The sequence below is a fragment of the Hemitrygon akajei genome, chromosome 6 (assembly GCF_048418815.1).
Source record: "Hemitrygon akajei chromosome 6, sHemAka1.3, whole genome shotgun sequence".
In the NCBI taxonomy this organism is placed as follows: Eukaryota; Metazoa; Chordata; class Chondrichthyes; order Myliobatiformes; family Dasyatidae; genus Hemitrygon; species Hemitrygon akajei.
The window spans coordinates 97929064-97950404 of NC_133129.1; the positions used below are offsets into that span (position 1 = coordinate 97929064).

The 21341-nt window shown below is 43.8% G+C and overlaps 1 protein-coding gene across 1 annotated transcript in view; it reads left to right on the forward strand.

Moving 5' to 3' along the window:
• Positions 1-21341, forward strand: part of LOC140729332 (uncharacterized) — a 59841-nt gene that overhangs the window by 11573 nt on the left and 26927 nt on the right. The window contains exons 2-3 of the mRNA XM_073048975.1: positions 6855-6936; positions 15249-15305. Of these exons, the coding sequence (XP_072905076.1) occupies positions 6855-6936; positions 15249-15305 (139 nt within the window). The remainder of the gene's footprint in view (positions 1-6854; positions 6937-15248; positions 15306-21341) is intronic.

Here is a 21341-nt window from a genome sequence, read left to right on the forward strand (position 1 = left end):
CACTGTTGAACTTGAATATACGCGAGGTCATTGCCCAAGTGCGTCAGGGATCACTGGTTGGCCTCGGGTAACCGGCCGCTTCGTGCGTCTGGCGAGAAGTGCCGTTGCTACTGGCCTGGAGCGCGGACAGATGGGCGCCGCCTCTAAACCTGTTTAGCACACCAAATGTTCGTGGGGAACCTGGTGCTAAAGTATTCACAGACAACCTAATTCGGACTCAGGGTTTCATAAGCAGCAGAGCAGCTACCTCGCTGCGATCTACTGAAACAAACTTTTGTCGGCTGATAGATCCTACAAGGGGGGAGCGGGCGTGCACCGTGTCGCACTCCTTGCTCGGTCGGTTGCTCTCTCCAGACTGCGACCACCGCAGCCCCGGCACAGGAACAGCCGCAGTTTGCCAAGGCAGCTGGCGGGTGGGAGGCTGGAGCTCGGGCCCGAAGGCTGTCTAATGAGGCAATGAAGCCCTCAAAACTGCTTTGGTACCTTGAGTCCAAGCACCCTGCACTTAAAGACAAACCCGTTGAGTTTTTTTTCCCAACGGAAAAAACGTGAGCAAGTGGGACAGCAGCTGAGAGCCACGTAAACTAAATTGCGGAATAGACTGGACATAAGGAACCTGCTTCGAGTATCGCTGTATTCCAGTTGCGTTTAATACCCACCCCACCCCCCCAGGTTGGCCGGTCAGTAAGGATATTGTCAATATTAAACCGGTCCGCAGTGCAAAAAAAAGGGCAGTGACCCCTGGTGTTCATACATTATTTCTACTTCCGGGTTGCGGGGTTTTACTTCCGGTCTTTTCTGCCCCGGTGCGCACGCGTGTAACTAATCGATTTGGAATCGATCTTGCCTTTCACTAAGGCTGAGGTAGGGAATCTTGGGCTTAAAAAGGTTGGTGACCACGACTTTATATAGTTACTTGTACGTTGTGTTTTATAAAAATAGGAGCAGGAGTAGGTTAACTGGCTGGTCGATCCTACTCCACCATTCAATAAGATCATGGCTGATCTGGCCATGGACTCATCTCCACCTACCCGCCTATTCCCCATAACCCTTAATTCCCCTACTATGCAAACATCTATCCAACCTTGTCTTAAATATATTTACTGAGGTAGCTTCCACTGCTTCATTGGTCAGAGAATTCCACAGATTCACCACTCTGGGAAAAGCAGTTCCTCCTCATCTCCATCCTAAATCTACTCATTAAATCTTGAGGCTATGTTCCCTAGTTCTAGTCTCACCTACCAGTGGAAACAACTTTCCTGCCTTTATCTATCCCTTTCATAATTTTATGTTTCTATAAGATCTCCTATCATTCTTTTGAATTCCAGTGAGTACAGTCCCAGGCGACTCAATCTGTCCTCATAGTCACGGTATTGGGGGTATGGTATTGATGTGGATAGAGAATTGGTGGCAGACAGGAAGTAAAGAGTGGGAGTAAACTGGACCTTTTCAGAATGGCAGGTAGTGACTAGTGGGGTACCGCAAGGCTCAGTGCTGGGACCCCAGTTGTTTATAATATATATTAATGATTTAGACGAGGGAATTAAATGCAGCATCTCCAAGTTTGCGGATGACACGAAGCTGGGCGGCGGTGTTAGCTGTGAGGAGGATGCTAAGAGGATGCAGGGTGACTTGGATAGGTTAGGTGAGTGGGCAAATTCATGGCAGATGCAATTTAATGTGGATAAATGTGAGGTTATCCACTTTGGTTGCAAGAACAGGAAAGCAGATTATTATCTGAACGGTGGCCGATTAGGAAAAGGGGAGGTGCAACGAGACCTGGGTGTCATTGTACACCAGTCATTGAAGGTGGGCGTACAGGTACAGCAGGCGGTGAAAAAGGCAAATGTTATGTTGGCATTCATAGCAAAAGGATTTGAGTACCGGAGCAGGAAGGTTCTACTGCAGTTGTACAAGGCCTTGGTGAGACTGCACCTAGAATATTGTGTGCAGTTTTGGTCCCCTAATCTGAGGAAAGACATTCTTGCCATAGAGGGAGTACAGAGAAGGTTCACCAGATTGATTCCTGGGATGGCAGGACCTTCATATGAAGAAAGCCTGGATCGACTAGGCTTATACTCACTGGAATTTAGAAGATTGAGGGGGGATCTTATTGAAACGTATAAAATTCTAAAGGGATTGGACAGGCTAAATGCAGGAAGATTGTTTCCGATGTTGGGGAAGTCCAGAACGAGGGGTCACAGTTTAAGGATAAAGGGGAAGCCTTTTAGGACCGAGATGAGGAAAAACTTCTTCACACAGAGAGTGGTGAATCTGTGGAATTCTCTGCCACAGGAAACAGTTGAGGCAGGTTCATTGGCTATATTTAAGAGGAAGTTAGATATGGCCCTTGTGGCTAAAAGGATCAGGGGGTATGGAGAGAAAGCAGATACAGGGTTTTGAGTTGGATGATCTGCCATGATCATACTGAATGGTGGTGCAGGCTCAAAGGGCCAAATGGCCTACTCCTGCACCTATTTTCTGTGTTTCTATGTTTCTAACCCCATCATCTCTGGAATCAACCTGGTGAACCTCCTCTGCACAATCTCCAAAGCCAGTATATCCTCCAAGTAAGGAGACCAGAACTGTACGCAGTACTCCAGGTCCGGCCTAACCAGTACCCTTGTACAGTTGCAGCATATCCTCCCTGCTCTTAAATTCAATCCCCCAAGCAATGAAGACCAACATTCCATTTGCCTTCTCGATATGCATATCTATTGTTTTTGATTGGTTTATTGCCTTTTGGGTGGTGTCAATGGAGATGCGTTTCTACCAAAGGAGGTGCAAGGTGCTCCTTCCCTCCACTACCCTGCAGGTCACCCTTGGACAAGGTGTAGCATCTGCTTAACCCCCCGTTCAGGGTCACATGAAGCATTGGGAACAGGTGGTGGATGGTCATATGAACAGCTGCTACATAGCACAAGCTCTAGTTATGTGATCACTGATGCCAGGGAGGCAAACTCTGAAGAGCATTGATAATGGCTGGGGGGTGGGGAACGTCACCCATCTTGTAAAGACACTGCCCAGAAGAAGTCATTGGCAAACTACTTATGAAGAAAAAATTGCCAAGAACAATCATGGTCACAGGACCATGATCGCCCACGTCGTATGACATGATTGTATTGTGTTTTTTGTACTTCATCAGATCTGGAGCAACCATCATTTTGTTCTCCTTTACACTCGCACTGATGATTGACAATAAACAATCTTGAATCTTAAAGTCAAAAGAGGGGTGCATGAGGGCAAAGACATTTTTAACAGAAGCTCATGGAGTCATAGGATGCAATATTGTTGGATAATGTTGATGTTCATTTTGGAATGTAGGTGATTGAAAGAAAGGGGGGGAAGAGGCAAGGTGGGAAAGTATATCACATCGGTGGGATATATCAGATCCCTTTTTCCTTCTCTTAAGATGTGGATTAGGCCTTCCCAGTTCTCCAGCTTGGGCGTGAGTTATTTTTCAACAACTGATTTAACAATCTCCAATTCTGCAGTCCACTTACACCTATGCGTTTCTCCAATTCTGTCTTCCTACTTTCACAGTTCATCGGAGGCTTGCCTTAATCTGTTTTGAAACTTTCCCTGACCCCTCTAATCACATTTTAACCACTTGTAATTATTCCTGCCATGGTTTGATGGCCAATTCAGTTCAGTAACCTCCTCTGAAACAACTTGGGTGTGCAGTTTTTGGGCTTGGGGTACAAATGTTTATGCAGTTTACAGCCCAGTCAATCTGGCGTCCACTGGAGCTCTGTGAAAATACAGTACAAGACCCCATTGTTTTCTCATCCTCATGAAGCACAGTCTATCAGGCAGCCCTGCTGGAGAATCGCCAGTGTCTCTGTGGGTGTGAGAACGAATAAGTGCTCATTCTCGATGGAGTCTCAGGATGTGTCTGGACTTGGTGGCACCACTCTCCCTGTCCCCTCCCCACAGGGGAAGATGACCAGCTGTTGGCAGGTGTGGGATTTTTGGTGAATAGTCTGATTAGAAATCGGGCTGATTGCCACCGCTTCCCAGACTTGGATTTTGATCCAGAGGCACCCATGTTTGGAACATTCAGTCTTGGCTGTACAGACAGCAGCTGTTAATTTCATTCCCTCCACCAAGGAGACACTGAACAGAAGCAATGTTGGACTTCTCCCTTGCAAGGCATTGTCTCTTTCTTGGAAGAAACTCTACTAACCCACAGCTGCCTGCCTGTTCCTCGTGCGTGAGCCTCAACTGTGAGCGTTAAAGGATAGTTTGACGGCAAGACAGCGCCACCACCAGTCATGGCCATATCCTGACCTTGTGTCGCCTCCAGTAATTCTGAGATGGAAATCCCAAGTAGTGATCTAGATGGTTTCCTGTTGCCACTTTCAGTGGAGCCTCGTGACCCTCTACTGAGCCCAGCATATACAACTCAGAGCAACCCTGTCATCTGGCTGGCCTGTGCCTTCTACCAAGTTCAGAATGATGAGTTATTGTAGTCCAGACCAGGAATATTCCTTGACTTGATACAAGTGTACAAGATGAAAGAGTCACAGATCCAGTTGACAGCCAGAGACTTTTTCCCAAGGCAGAAATGGTTCATACTAAGGGTGCATAACATTAAGGCAATTGGAGGAAAGTATAAGGGGACTGGCGAGGTAGGTGTTTTTTTACTCATAGTGGTGGGTCCATGGAATGCGCTGCCAGGATAGTGGTAGAGGCAGATACATTATGGACTTTTAAGATTAGCACATGGATGACAGAAAAATGGAGGGTTATGTGGGAAGGAAGGGTTAGATTGATCATGGGGTAGGCTGAAAGGTCAGCTGAAGGGTTTTACTATGTTGTATGACGTGCTATAAGTTCTCTGAGCAGCCTTGCTTTGGAAGTCACATGGGGCAGATGCTGAGGTTCGTTACGGATAATGTGACATTGAGGGATGGTGCCATCTCTGTTGACCCACTTCCTGGCTCTCTGATGCCTGACTAAGGGGGTCAGGGTGTAGTCCCAATACTGAACTCACTTGTTAGGTGGTAGTGTTCATTGAGACATGGTCAGGAATCTAATTTGAAGTTATTAATAATTATAATTTATTGAGATACAGTGCTTCCTTCAAGCCGTGCTGCCAGCAATCCCTCGATTTAACCCTAACCTATTCATAGGACAATTTGCAATGACGATTAACCTACCAACCAGTATGTCTTTGGACTGTGGGAGGAAACCGGAGCACCTGGAGGAAACCCACATGGTCACGGGTAGAATATACAAAAACTCCTTTCAGTCAGCGGGGGTTTGTGTGACATTGGCAATGGTGATGATATTTAGAAAGTTGCTACAAGTATAAATCCACCAGTTATTTTTTGTGAAGGAGATCAAAAGGTTTGTGGAGGTTCAGCATGGCTTCTGTTGATGTCTAATGGAGAGTATATTGAGAACATCTAAATGAAGCATTGTCTCTGGAAAGCAGCATCAATCATCGGGGACCCCATCACCCAGGACATACGCTCTCTTGCTGCTTCCATCGGGAAGAAGGTACAGGAGCATTAGGACTCACACCAGCAAGTTCAGGAACAGTTATTGCCCCTCAACCATCAGACTCTTGAACCAAAGGGGATAACTTCACTTGTCCCATCACTGAAATGTTCCCACAGCCTATGGACTCATTTTCAAGGACTCTTCGTCTCATGTTCTCTATATTTATTGCTTATTTATATTTTTGTTTCTCTTTTTTTGAATCTGTGCTGTTTGTGTGTTCTTCATTCTGTTTGGACACTGGAGATTGGCAGTTGTCCAGTTCTATTATGGTAACTATTGTGTAGGTTTGCTGAGTATGCCCACAAAAAAATTGAATCTCAAGGTTGTATATGGCAACGTGTATATACATTGATAATAACATTTACTTTGAACATAGAAGATAGTCGTAGCACAAAAACTGTCCCTTCAGTCCATCTAGTCTGTACTAAACTGATATTCTGTTGGTTCCCATCGACCCATACCTGGACCATAGCCCTGGGTACTGCTCCTATTCATCTACCTCTCCAGGTTTCTCTTCAGTGCTGCAGTTGAGCCACTTTCAGAATTTAGTCTGGGGTCCACGGACCCTTTGGTTAATGCTCGGAGTCCATGGCATGAAAAAGGTTGGGAACCCCTGCGCTAATCCCTACCTGTATAAGTAGCTTTGAGAATGCCATTTATTAAAATGTCTCTTTAGCGTAATGCTGTTACAGCGCCAGTGACCGGGGTTCAATTCCGACACTGTCTATAAGGAGTTTGTACCTTCTCCCCGTGGGTTTCCTCTGGGTGCTCCAGTTTCCTTCCACATTGCAAAGGTGTAACGGTTAGGAGGCTAATTGGGCAGTGTGAACTGATTGGGCTGGAAAGAGCTGTTACTGTACTGTATCTCTAAACAGAATAACTTAAACTTTGCTACAGTGTTGCATTGCTTTGTGTTTAATACTTCATACTGACTTACATAATGTATGTTTATTAGTGATTTTAAAATGTGCAAAATGATCCAAGACAACCAAAGGTGTGTTTTATTTATTGAGACATAGTGCGGAAAAGGACCTCCCTTTGAGCCACACCGCCCAGCGATCCCCCAATTTAATCTGAGCCTAATCACAGGACAATTTACAATGACCAATTAATCTACCAACCATTACACCTTTGGACTGTGGAGGAAACTGGAGCTCCTGGAGGAGACCCACATGGTCATGAGGAGAACGTACAAATTCCTTGCAGTCCCCAGCGAGAATTGAGCTGGGGTTGCTTGTACTGTAGAGTGTTGTGCTAACCACTATCCTACCGGGCCACCCCATTCTATTCTGTTTGTTCATTTTCTGACATTTTGAAGATGCTAAATTCCTTTTCTTTTTTTGCAGTGATTCTTCGCCAGTGTTTCAGCCGGCCCCTCTCCGATGCCGAAGAAGCAGTGCCTCAGTAAATCTTGGCTGCCCAAGCTTGGTAAGTGTTGCATCGTCATTCCTCCTCCCTGTCCTGCAACGTCTCAGCTATGCTTCCGCTTCCATTTTGGTCAGCAGACCTGAGTTGAAAATATTTCAGTTGGCATGAGGTCTGGAAATTCCCCTAACACAGAAAATGGTTGTTACTTTGCAGCTCAAAACAGGATGGGGACATGCCAGTTTAATGCTCCTGTGTAGCTTTGGGAGAAAAAAAAATAAGTTTGCTGTCCTTAATTAAATTTTATAATAACAGTGACTTGCATCTACGTGATATGGGTATTGTGGGAAAATTCCCTGTCCATAATTAGACAAAAAAATTGATGCCAATCCAAAAGAGGAGAGGTTAGGGCAGTGACTAAAAGCTTAACCAAATCTAAAGACTTAAGATTTTGAGCAGAAGAGAGTTAATTGAATTTCAGAATTTGTGGTAGATAGATGACTGAAGACGGCAGTGAGGAAAGGGAGTGGGCTTGAGGCCTTACTTAGAAGGACTGCAGTTTTGGGAGTGTTGTAGGTGTGTGGAGGCACAAGTTTGTGGCTCTTTGTACTACAGGAAGGGTTTCCACAGCTGCAATAATGCTTTAAAGCTCTTCTGTCCTGAGTTTGTTCTGTCATTCATAGCTTTTATTGCCTACATAAAGGTGACACAGCAGGGTAGCGATTAGCGCAGTAGCTTTACATAGCCAGCAATCGCTGTTTGGGCTTCCGTTCCCGCTGCTGTCTGTGAGGAGTTTTACGCTCTCCCTGGATGCTCTGATTTCCTCCTGCATTTGAAAGATACATGGTTATGGTTAGTAAATTGTGGGCACTGTACATTGGCAACACTTGAGAGCTATCCCTGGCATGACTCTCCCTGATCTGATGCAGAACGATGCCTTTCACTGTACATGAGACAAAGAAAGCTGCTATTTAATTTAAAACAAGCATATTGCGATAAACTGCAGTGGGCAATGGAAGTAGCTATCAGGGCAAATGGGAGTAAATACCCAAAGGGACAAAACTTATGGGCTTTAGGAGAGTGTTGATGTGTTAAAGGGAGTCACTACAGATGTGATGAGCCTATTGGTTACTTTTAGTGCTTCATTCTATCTGAAAGTACTGACTTTCGGCAGGGTCTAATTCTCTTCGCTCTCTGGTGCTTCACTTGTGCCTTAAGTTTGGTTCTATAAGCAAAGAGAGGGACAGGCATGCATCTCTTTCCACAGATCTCTGTGGCCCAGTTGCTGCATCTTTGATGCTAGTTTGGCCAGCTGGGTGTACCAGAGTGAGATTTAGTCTTACTCAGGGCCAGTGTTTCTGCTTTATACCAGCGCCATCAACTGCCACATTTCTTTTGGTAAAGACACTCCTGCAAAACTATTGGTTAGTGAATTCCTAAATTTAGACCCAATGAAGGCCAAAACACATGGGAGCTGAGCTAGGCCTTTTGGCTCATCTAGCTTGCTGTGTCATTCCATCATGACTAATTTATTATCCCTCTCAACCCCATTTTCTTGCCTTCTTCCCGTAACCCTTTGACATCTTTACTAATCAAGAACCTATCAACCTCTGCTTTAAATGTACCCAATGACTTGACCTCCACAGCCATATGTAGCAATAAGTTCCACAGTTTCACCACCCTCTGGATTATGAACTTCCTCCTCATCTCTGTTGTGAATGGATGTCCCTCTATTATGAGGCTGTGCCCTCTGCTCCTAGACTTCCCCACCATAAACATCCTCTCCACCTCCACTCTATCTAGGCCTTTCAATATTTGATAGGTTTCAATGAGATCTTCTCTCGTTCTCCTAAATACCAGCAAATATGGGCCTGTAGTCATCAACAGCTCCTCGTGCGTTAACCCTCTCATTCCCAGGAACAGTCTCATGAACCTCCTCCAGATCCTCTCCAATGGCAGCGCCATCAACTTAGTTAAGAAGCCCAGAACTGCAGTTTGATCAACTCCTTAGAAAGTCTCAGCGTGAAGATGTTTTATGAAGATGTAGGAAGGATGACATGTTGCTAAGTGAGGATTGTGTGTAGGTGGCCTTCTCCTGTGCTGCTGCCCTTGGCCTCAGTCATAGAGGTTGGGCATTGGAAGATACTGTTGGAGTAGTCTAGGCAAGTAACTGCATTGCATGTTGTCAATGATATGCTGTGGCTATGGTGGTGGGACATGGGGTATCAGTGTTTGCCATGACTGGTGCCAAAGATGTTGGTGCTGCTCTGCTACTTCCCTGAAAGTGATGAAATAGGTTGATAAAGTGCTGAAGAAGGCATAAGGCATGTTTACCTTCGTCAAGCAGTGTATTATGTACAAGAATTAGGAAGTCATGTTTCAGCTGTTGTAAGGGTGGGTGAGATCACACCTGGAATATTGTGCAGTTCTGGTCATCGGACTCTAGAAAAGATGAAATGAAGCTAGAGAAGGTGCAGAAAATAGGGTAGGTAGGGTCATAAAGAAAGCTTTTGGCATGTTGCCCTTAGAAAACTTCAACATAACGTCCCAACTACTGTACACAATACTTTGATTTTCTAAGACATTGACGAGGCCTAGTTTGGAGCATTGTGTACGGTTTTGATCACCTACCTGCAGGAAAGATGTAAGTAAGGTTGAAGGAGTACAGAGAAAATTTACAAAGAATGTTGCTGGGTCTGGAAGACCCGAGTTACAAGGAAAGATTGAATAGGTTAGGATTTTATTACTTAGAATGTAAAAGATTGAAGGGAGGTTTGATAGGTGTGCAAAATTATGAGGGGTATAGATAGTGTAAATGCAAGCAGGCTTTATCCACAGAGGGTGGGTGGGACTACAACCATGGGGTTAAGTGTGAAAGGTAAAAGGTTTAAGGGGAACATGAGCGGAAGCATCTTCACTCGGAGGGTCATGAGAGTGTGAAACGAGCTGCCAGCACAAATGATGCATGTGAGCTTGATTTCAATGTTTAAGAGAAGTTTGGATAGATACATACATGGATAGTAGGGATATGGTACTGGTGCAGGTAAATGGAAGTAGGGAATGGTTTGGCATGGATTAGATGGGTCGAAGGGCCTGTTTCTGTGTTGTACTATTTTATGACTCTAAAAGATTCATAAGAGTGTCGTAGGTACTGGAGAACTTGTTATAAGGAGACACTATTTAGGCAGGGACTGTTTTCCCTGGAGCTGAGGGGATGACTTTATAGATGTTTATACTATCATGAGGGATGAGGGCATAGAAAAATTGGATGACCACAGTCTTTTCTTCCCCAAGATAAGAGAGACTAAATCTAGAGGGAAAAGATCTAAAGGGGATCTGAGGGACAAGTTTTTCCACACAGAGAGTCGTAGTTAAACGGAGCACCAGAGAAAGTGCTTGCAGTGGTTCAGTTAGTTAAAAGGTAACATCTTTTATATAAATTAGAATTGATGTTACTGACCCTTCTATCAAAAGATAAAGGCCAGCAGTATCATGGAGGATCCCACTCACCCCGCTTGTGGACCGTTTGCCCCAGTCCCATCAGGAAGGAGGTGACATTGCATCCACGCCAGGACCACCAGGCTCAAAAATCCAAGCAGTAAGGCTGACCAATGCCTCCACCCACTAACCCACCCCTCCACTCCCGCTACTACTACCACTTCCTTATCATTTCCTGTCAATCAGCTTGTGTATAGACATGCCTGTGCCTCACACACTTTAAGGAAATACAGTCTGTTCATGAGTATACGCTGTCTTATGTATTTATTTTTATTGTGTACTTTATCTTGTTTTTTTGTGCTGCTTTGGATCCAGAGTAATAATTATTTCATTCTCCTTTACACTTGTATACTCTTTTTTTTAGAGCAATAGTTTGCACGGTTGGTAAAGCAGACAATATAATCAAACATCCCTCCACTCCAATGGATGTTTAGTAATGAGAAGTTGAAGTCCCAAAGATTCAATTTTATAGATTTGCAATTATGGCAAAAGCCTCCTCTCCATGGACTCCCTACACTTCTTGCAGCTTCAGTAAAGAAACCAGCATGATCAGAGAGCCCAGCCACCCCAGGTGTTCTCTCTTCTCCCCTCTTCCATTGGGCAGAAGACACAAAAGCCTGAAAGCGCATACCATCAGACTCAAGACAGCTTTTACCCTGCTGTTGTCAGACACTTAAACAGATCTCTTGTATGATAAGGTGGACTCTTGACCTCACAATCTTAAACATGAGGAAGTCTGCAGATGCTGGAAATCCAAAGCAACATTCAAAACGCTGGAGGAACTCATCAGGTCAGGCAGAATCTATGGAGCTGAATAAACAGTCAACGTTTTGGGCTGAGAAGTAGTCCTGAAGAAAGGTGTCTGCCTGAACCACCAACTGATTATTCATTTCCATAGATGCTCCCTGACCTGAGTTCCTCCTGCATTTTGTGATTGTAGTTTTGACCTCTCAATCTACCCCTTTATGATCTTGCACTTTATTGTTTACCTGCTTGGCACTTTCTGTCACTGTCACACTTTATTCTGTATTGTTACTGTTTTTTCTTGTTCTGTTGTTGTAAGACTATTGAATGGTCCCCTAGTTTGATTTGATGGACTATTCCCCTCACTGTCTACCTTGTTGTGACATTGTCTGCCTGCACTGTACTTTCTCTGTAACTGCAACGCTTTATTCTGCATTCTGTTATTGCTTTTTCCTTGTACTACCTCAGTGCTCCATTGTAACGAAATAACCAGTATGGAATAAACAAAAAATAATTTTTTCTCTATAGCTTGGTATATGTAACTTCTTCACTCAGAGGGTGGTGAGAGTATGGAACGAGCTGCTAGCACAAGTGGTGCATGCAATTCGATTTCAATGTTTAAGAAGTTGGATAGGTGCATGGAAGGGAGGGGTGTGGAGAGCACGTCTAGGTGCACGTTGATGGAGTAAGCAGTTTAAATGAATTAGCTCGGACTAGATTGTCCAAAAGGCCTGTTTCTGTGCTGTACTTTTCTATGACTGTATATGACAATAATAAGCCAGTTTACCAATCTAACAGATGCCTGAATTGTTGCTTCAACTCTGCCAGAAGGTGTATGCTAAATGCTTGATTACTGAAGGTCTCCTGTGTTTTAAAGGACACGATCCATTGTCATAATTTATTTGATTAGCTTCCTCTGGAGCCCTTTGGGATATTTTGTTGTTTTAATAGTGCTATAAAGATACAATATTGCTTCAGTGTCCACTGGTGACATACCAAATGCTGTCTGGAAGCATTCAGCACCAGCTCACCAACAAAGAGTTGCCTGCCTTCATCACCACTTAAAAATACCGTAGATTCCGGACTACAGAGCGCACCTGATTTTTAGCCGCTGGCACTAATTTTAGAAATAAAATCATTTTTTTAAATGTAAAGGCCGCACCGGATTTTAGGCCGCACCGGATTTTCGGCCGCAGGTGTCCCACGTTGTAATATGAGATATTTACACAGAAAGATATTACACGTGAGGATTTTTTTAACTTTTAATTAAATCCATATGGTAACAAAAACAAATACATATTGCAAATGCTTTTTTTCGAACCGTGCCCGTACGCGGCTACTTTTAAATATACGTTGCGTATACTTCTTTACTGAACAACATTCCAATATCTCCTAACGACTGGTAAAAAATATATATACTGCAGCCTACCAGGAAAAGTTATTGATACCTTTAACTTAAAAGCAGATTTCGCTCAGATCCAAAGCCGCTCGCGGAATCCGCTCCCCCCCTCCTTTCCGTTTCATCGCAAACGGCATTTTCCCACAAGACGCCGCGAAACCGGGTGTGTCGTCATAGCATCCCGCGATGTAGTACAGAAAACAAATATAGTTTAAACTAAGAGGGTAGGTAGCACAATGCTTCGAGTGTTTTCCATGTTGATGAGGGTGAGTACAAATGACTGATTTACAATAATTTAATTGTGAAAGTGCGCTTGATTTATCGTACAATTTCATTGGACCTCTGTGAACTACTCATCAATTTTATTGGTCTACTGTTATGAGGCAAAATGTTTACGAGGCGGCATGAAAAAAAACATGCATTAGCCGCATCGGATTATTGGCCGCAAAGTTCAAAGCTGTTCAAAATGTGGGAAAAAAGTAGCGGCTTAAAATCCGGAATCTACGGTAAACAGTTTACATCGCCACAAGTACATAGCTGTAATTGTATTAAGATCACCGTAGCTGCTTGCTTTTTGTCACCCTCAGAACCATGACAGGCCACATTTGACAAAACGCAGATCCCTGACCAGATTGCAGTTTTGTGACTGACCAGACCTGAGCCATACAGAAGCTGTAGCTGTGGAATATAAAAGTCTTTCTTCACAGCAAACCTTCTGGAGAGGGAGAGTCTGAACGAATCCAAGTGAATCTCTCTCTCTTAACACATTTTTATGTTTTTATTTGTTTTATACTTTTTCAACACAAAGGTAATAATAAATGGCTAGTTACAATTTTGATTGCTATGATCAGTGGCGTAGAGTAGTGATTTAGCTCAACACTTCACAGTACAGGTGACCCAGCTTCAATTCCCACCACTGCCTGTAGGAGTTTGTATGTTCTGCCCCGTGACCACGTGGGTTTCCTCCGGGTGCTCTGGTTTACTTTCACAGTCCAGACTTCCAAGTTGGTAGGTTGACTGGTCATTGTAAATTGCCTTATGATTAGAATAAAATCTAGGGATTGGTGGGCAGCTTGGTTCAAAGGTCAGGAAGGGCCTATTCCATGCTGTATCTCAGTACATAGATAAATATAATTATTTCATAATATCTACTTAACATTTGTAATAAGGTCGGGTAACTTTATAGAATGAAGTATTTACAACAGCAGCACATCCCAACTAGCAGAACCCCTTTGAATATTCATTACTGATATCTGTTCCGAAAGCTTTTTGAGTACAAACTCCAGACACACAAAATATGCCACTTTTACCATTTTGTTACAGTGCTGAAGATGGTTGCATGCTAAAACATTTTGTACTGAACTCTGCATTAAGTGGCAGGGATACACCTCTTCACAGTGCACTAACCATTCATCTGTTTCTTCCCCTATGTGGTTTCAATGAATCACTATCAGAATGTCCCATTAAATTGAATAGTCATTTACTTTGCTCACCTCAACACCGAACTGATTGCACAACCATAACTTTCTTTCAAGGAAGTATAGCTGCTGGTGTGCCTTATTTGTAATTGCATCAATATGTTGGACTCAGGATAGATCTTCAGGGACGTTGACACCTAGGAACTTGAAGCTGCTCACCCTTTCCACTGCTCATCCCATGTTGAGAACTGGTGTGTGCTCCCTTGACTTCCCCTTTCCTGAAGTCCACAGTCAGTCCCTTAGTCTTACTGACATTGAGCGCAAGAGTACCAGTCTCAACACAGACCACTGATGCAAAGCCGAATCAGAAAAGAGATTAGTGTGGTAGTGGTGGTGTTTTTTTAATGTTGAGACATTCCACTTTACAGAATTCTCAGCAAAACTGAGAACTTGCCCCACTATTGCTCTGCCTACCTGACTAGGGGAAGCTGCAGTTAACCAGTGGGTCATGGGCACATAGAATCCCAGGTTCGGGTTATAAAACCATAAAACTTGGGAATGGAATTGGGCTTTCTGGCCCATTGAGTGTGCTCAGCCATTCCATCATGGCTGATTTATTTTCCCTCAGAATGCCATTCTTCTGCCTTCTCCTATAACCTTTGACACCCTTACTAATCAAGAACCTACACTCATGACTTAAATTAATTAATAAACTTAAATAAACCCAATGACTTGGCCTCCACAGCTGTCTGTGACAGAGCATTCCACAGATTCACCACCCTCTGGCTAAAGAAATTCCTCCTCACCTCCATTCTAAAGGGACATCAAATTCTGAGGCTGTGCCCTCTGGCCTGAGACCCGCCCCCACGTGAGAAAATATCCTCTCATTTTCCACTCTAGGCTTTTCAATATTAGGTAGGCTTCAATGAGATTCTCCCCCCCCCCCCCCCCAAGTCTTCATTGTTTACACGCCCAGAACCATCAAATTCTCTCGTATGTTAACTCTTTCATTTCCAGAATCATTCTTGTGAACCTCCCCCTCCAGTACCAGCATGCTCTTTCTCAGATAACGGGCCCAAAACTGCTTGCACAGTACCTACAGAAAGGAAGTTCCCTTGTAATCCATGTTTGCCTGCTTTTGCTGTTTAAGCCCCAATTAACTACAGAGCTGTCAGCTGACCAGTGACTCCAAAGTTTGTGCACATTATGTAAGCTGAAAATATTCAGGTTAACTTCCATTTAATAATGCAGCAAGTAAGTTGAATGACAGGTTGTGTTGTTTGCTGTTTCTAAACCACCCCCCCCTTTCCTTCCAGTCTTTCCCGCTGTCACCATTCCGAACCGTCAACAGTCGGATTGACCAGATTCGGCAGGTAAGGCTTACGTCCTGGTGTGTGATGCTGTTAAACTCAATTGCAAATGTGTTCCCTAGCTGTGGGCAGTCATTTCCTCCACAGCTGGGTGAGTGTGATCGTTGCATTTCTGCATAGCCATGCATATATTGTCACCGGTATAGACAGTACTGCAGGGAATCAGTCCATTTGACCCCTCCCACACACGCAAAATGATGGAGGAACTCAGCAAGTCAGGCAGAATATGGAGGGGAATAATAGTTGATACTACAGGCCGAGACCCTTAATCAGGGCTGGCAAAAAGAGTTTCTTCAGCGTTTTGTGTGTGTTGCTCTGGATTTCCAGCATCTCCATAATCTCTGTGTTTACAATTTTCCCTCCCACTATCTCTTCTCCTTTTCCGTGTTTCTTCTTTCTTTCTCCTTCATCAAATTAATTAGGTACTTAAAGTGCACCATCTTCTCTGTGAGAGGAGACAGCGCTGGACAAGCCACCATGTGTCCTCTCTCATATCCCCATACCTTTCATAAAAACCACAAACTCTGCTAAACTCTTGCTTCCATTATTACTGCTGATAACCCATTCTGTAAGACAAAGAGCAGAATTAGACCATCCAGCTCATCGAGTTTGCTCTGCCATTCAATCATAGCTGATTTATTTTCCCTCTCAACCCCATTTTCTTGCCTTCCCACCATAACCTTTGACACTCTTACTAATCAAAGAACCTATCTTTGATTAATTAAAGAACCTTTAAATAAACCCAATGACTTAGCCTCCACAGCCATCTGTAGCAAGGAATTCCACAGGTTCACCATCCTCTGGCTAAAATACCAGGCAGCTGCTTCTCACTGTGTAAAGAAAAACGTGCTCCTCACATTACTTTTAAACAGGCCTCTTCCACACTCTCACTCACACACACACACACACACACTCACTCACTCACACTCTCTCTCACTCTCTCACACTCTCTCTCACGCACACTCTCTCTCACGCACACTCTCTCTCACGCACACTCTCTCTCACGCACACTCTCTCGCACACTCTCTCTCACACACACTCTCTCACGCGCACTCTCTCTCGCGCTCTCACACACACTCTCTCTCACACTCTCTCACTCTCTCTCTCTCACACTCTCACACGCTCTCTCACACTCTCTCACACGCTCTCTCACACTCTCTCACACGCTCTCTCTCTCACACGCTCTCTCACACACGCTCTCTCTCTCACACGCTCTCTCACACACGCTCTCTCTCTCACACGCTCTCTCACACGCTCTCTCACACGCTCTCTCACACGCTCTCTCACACACGCTCTCTCTCACACACGCTCTCTCTCACACACGCTCTCTCTCACACACGCTCTCTCTCACACACGCTCTCTCTCACACACGCTCTCTCTCACACACGCTCTCTCTCACACACGCTCTCTCTCACACACGCTCTCTCTCACACACTCTCTCTCTCACACACTCTCACACACTCTCTCACACACTCTCTCACGCTCTCTCTCACACGCTCTCTCTCTCACGCTCTCTCTCACGCGCTGTCTCTCACACGCTCTCTCTCACGCGCTCTCTCTCACACGCTCTCTCTCACGCGCTCTCTCTCACACGCTCTCTCTCACACGCTCTCTCTCACACGCTCTCTCACACACGCTCTCTCACACACGCTCTCTCTCTCACGCTCTCTCTCACACTCTCACGCGCACTCTCTCACGCGCACTCTCTCTCGCGCACTCTCTCTCGCGCACCCTCTCTCTCTCGCGCACCCTCTCTCTCTCGCGCACCCTCTCTCTCGCGCACCCTCTCTCTCGCGCACCCTCTCTCTCGCGCACCCTCTCTCTCGCGCACCCTCTCTCTCGCGCACCCTCTCTCTCGCGCACCCTCTCTCTCGCGCTCCCTCTCTCTCGCGCTCCCTCTCCCTCCCCCTCTCCCCCTCTCCCCCTCCCCCCCCCCCACACACAACTCTTCTCTCCCACCCCCCACCCCCCCAAACTGTAAAGGCATGTCCTTTGGTGCTTGACATTTCTATCCTGGGGTAAAGATTCTGACTTTCCACACTTCTCACAGTTTGAAAAAACCTCTATGACAGGTTTCCCAACCTCTGGTCCATGGACCCTTGCTTAAAGACATTGGTCTTCAGCGTAACAAAGGTTGGGAATCCCTTCTCTGTCATAACCTCTGATGCTGTAGGGAGTACAACCTAAATGTCTCCAGCCTTTCCTCATAGCCGATATCCTCTACTCCAGGCATCATATTTGCATGTACAGTCCCATCTCCTGATATGCCTTATGAAGATCAGTCTTTCCACTCAGATGCATGCCATAGCTGTTGACCTGATTTTGTTTTTTCTTCTTTTTTTTAAACATTTTTAAATTAGTTTTTCAAAACATTTTACAAATTAAAAACCCCAAATCCCAATGAGCATTAATACAGTGCAAAATTAAGCATACAATAACAATATGCTACAAAGGAAGAGAATTTAACAAAAAAGCACCTAAATTAAAGACCAGTAAGCTTAGTATCCTCCCCAAGCCCCACAACACAGGATAAAAAAACAACTCCAGACCGACCACAACACAGTATAAAGAGTATAGGTCAGGACAGTCAAACTCCCAGACTGTGAATACACTTAGCAACAGAGGATGATAATGCCTACTACCAGAAAAAAAAGGGAGCTGAAAGCAAGGGACCGAAAAGAAGAAAAAAAAAAGAAAAAAAACCCTAGTCAAGAGGAAGGTTATGAAAGTACTCGATAAAAGGTCCCCAGACCTTATGGAACTTTAGATCCGAATTAAGAACTGAATAATGAATTTTTTCGAGGTCCAAGCAGGCCATAATGTCGTTAAGCCATTGTGCATGAGTGGGCGGGGCAACATCTCTTCATCTAAGGAGGATCAAGCGTCTAGCCAGGAGAGAGGCAAAGGATAGTATTCGGCATTTGGTCGGACCCAGACATAAATCTGTCTCACCCCAAAAACCGAGAGCAATTAAAAAACCGAGAGCAAACCCAGAGCAATTAAGGGGTTTGGTTCTAGGTGCTGATTCAGAATACCCAATAATGTAGTGAAGACATCTTTCCAGAATTTCTCCAAGCTAGGACAGAGCCAGTACATATGGATGAGAGAGGCCACGCCCCTCTTGCATTTATCACAGAGCGGGCTAATGCCAGGGTAGAATCGAGATAGTTTAGATTTAGACATATGGGCTCTATGAACAATCTTAAACTGTAAAAGGCAATGGCGAGCACAAAGAGAGGTTGAGTTAACCGATTTGAGAACTGAGTCCCAGCTCTCCTCGGATAAGGAGATATTTAAATCCTGCTCCCAGGCCATTTTAACTTTATCCACAGGGGCCCGTCGTAAGGCTGCTAGTTTATCTCGGATTATTGATATTAAACCTTTACCTAGTGGATTAATGGAAAGAAATAGGTCCATAGCATTTTTCGCAGGCATTTCAGGAAAGTTAGGAATTAAAGGAGCAATAAAGTGTCAGATTTGGAGATATCTGAAAAAGTGAGCGTTAGGCAGGTTGAACTTAACAGAGAGCTGCTGAAAAGAAACGAAGCGATTATCAATGAAAAGATCTTCAAAATGTCTAATGCCCTTCCTATACCAAACATGGAATGCTGAATTGTACGTAGTAGGTAAAAAAAGGTGATTATGTGCGACAGGGCTAGAAAAGGAAAACCCCTGGAAACCATAGCATTTCCTAAACTGAGCCCATATACGCAAAGTGTGTCTAACAAGAGGATTAGCTATTGATCTGGGCAGACTGCTAGGGAGTGCAGAGCCAAGAAGTGCAGAGATAGATAATTCTTTAGTGGAGCTCAACTCCATTGCCACCCAGTTAGGGCACTTGGGTTGGCCGTGGAAGAAAGCCCAGAAGGTAGCACAACGTATATTAGCTGCCCAGTAATATAAGCGAAAGTTAGGTAAAGCCATGCCACCCTCTTTTTTAGATTTTTGGAGGTGGATTTTATTAATTCTAGAGCACTTATTCTGCCACAGATATGACAAAATAATAGAGTCTAAGGAATCAAAAAAAGATTTAGGAATAAAAATTGGGATAGATTGAAATAAGTATAAAAATTTGGGGAGAACATACATTTTAACAACATTAATACGACCTACCAAAGACATAGATAGAGGTGACCATTGTACCAGACTCTATTTTATAGCATATGAAAGGTTGACAAAGTTTTCTCGAAAGAGATCTTTAAACTTCCTTGTGACTGTAATTCCAAGATAAGTAAATTGATTATGGACTACTTTAAAAGGGAGATCACGAAATATTAGTTCTTGTGCTTCTTTATTAATTGGGAAAAGTTCACTCTTATGTAAATTAAGTTTATAGCCAGAGATCTGGCTAAACTGGTCAAGAAGTGAAAACATTAGAGGTAAGGATGTAGACGGATTTGAGAGAAAGAGTAATAAGTCATCAGCATAGAGAGAAACTTTATGCTCAACACCCCCTCTCCAAATCCCGGTCAATTCAGGACAGTTTCGAAATGCTATCGCCAGAGGTTCTATAGCCAAATCAAAGAGAAAGGGACTTAAGGGGCATCTCTGACGGGTGCCACGTTTGAGATTAAATACTTGGGATTTCTGAAAATTAGTTAAAACAGAAGCAGTAGGACACAGGTACAGCAATTGGATCCAAGAGATGAAACTTTGGCCGAGGTCAAATTTTTCTAAGACTGCAAAAAGGTAGTTCCACTCTATACGATCAAATGCTTTCTCCGCATCGAGGGAAATAACACATTCAGGAGTCCCAGTTGGAGCTGAGTATAAAATATTAAATAGACGCCGAATGTTAAAAAAAGGGAGACGGTTTTTAATAAAGCCTGTTTGGTCACCAGAGATAATGGAGGGAATAACGGTTTCTAATCTATGAGCCAACACTTTAGCTAGGATCTTTACATCAACATTGAGCAGAGAGATCGGCCTGTACGAGGAACACTCTGTTGGGTCTTTGCCCTTTTTTAAAAGAAGAATAATAGATGCCTCATTGAAAGAGGGTGGCAATTTGCCGTAATTAAACGAGTCAGATAATACTGAAAGTAACTGAGGAGAAAGAAGTGAAGAAAATGATTTATAAAATTCTACAGGGAACCCATCAGGTCCAGGAGATTTCCCTGAGGACAGTGCAGAAATTGGAAAAGATATTTCTTCTGATGATATAGGCGCATTGAGTTTGGCTTTGAAATCAGATGAGAGTGAGGGGATATTCAGATTCTGTAAAAATTGATCAACAGAGATACTGTCATTCAGAGATTCAGAGGAATAAAGCCGAGAATAAAAATTTTTAAATGCGTCATTAATTTCTAAATGATCCGATGTAAAGTCTCCGTTCTCCTTCCGGATCTTTGTAATATGTTGTTTGGCTTTGGAACGCCTCAGCTGATTGGCTAGGAATATACCAGGCTTATCCCCATGAATGTAAAAGCGACTCTTGCTTTCGAGAAGTTGGCGTTCGACAGGTTGAGTGGACAGAAGGTTAAATTTAGTTTGGAGTTCAACGCGCTTCTTGTATAATTCAGGGTTCTTAGTTTGGGCATATATTTGATCCAAATCTTTAATCTGGTTAATGAGGTCTGATCGATCTGCACGGGATCTTCTGTTGAGATTTGCTGTGTAAGAGATTATTTGACCCCTCAGATATGCTTTCATGGCATCCCAGACAATCTGGGATGGCACTTCAGGTGATGTATTAGTGTTAAAATAAAAGGTTATCTGATCCTTAATAAATTTTACAAAATCATCATCTGATAATAAAGTTGAATCAAACCGCCAGTGTTTATTCCTCTGAGGGAGACCAGGAAAGTTCAGAGAGAGGGTAATTGGGGCATGGTCAGAAATCAGTATACTCTGATAGTCACAAGAGTGGGCAAATGGGATAAGTTGGTTATCGAGTAAGAAATAGTCAATTCTAGTGAAGGTATGGTGAACATGTGAGAAAAAAGAATAATCTCTCTCCGTAGGATGGAGGAAACGCTATATATCAGAGATACCAAAATTAGAGAGAAACGATTGGATAGCTAAGGCAGATTTAGTAGG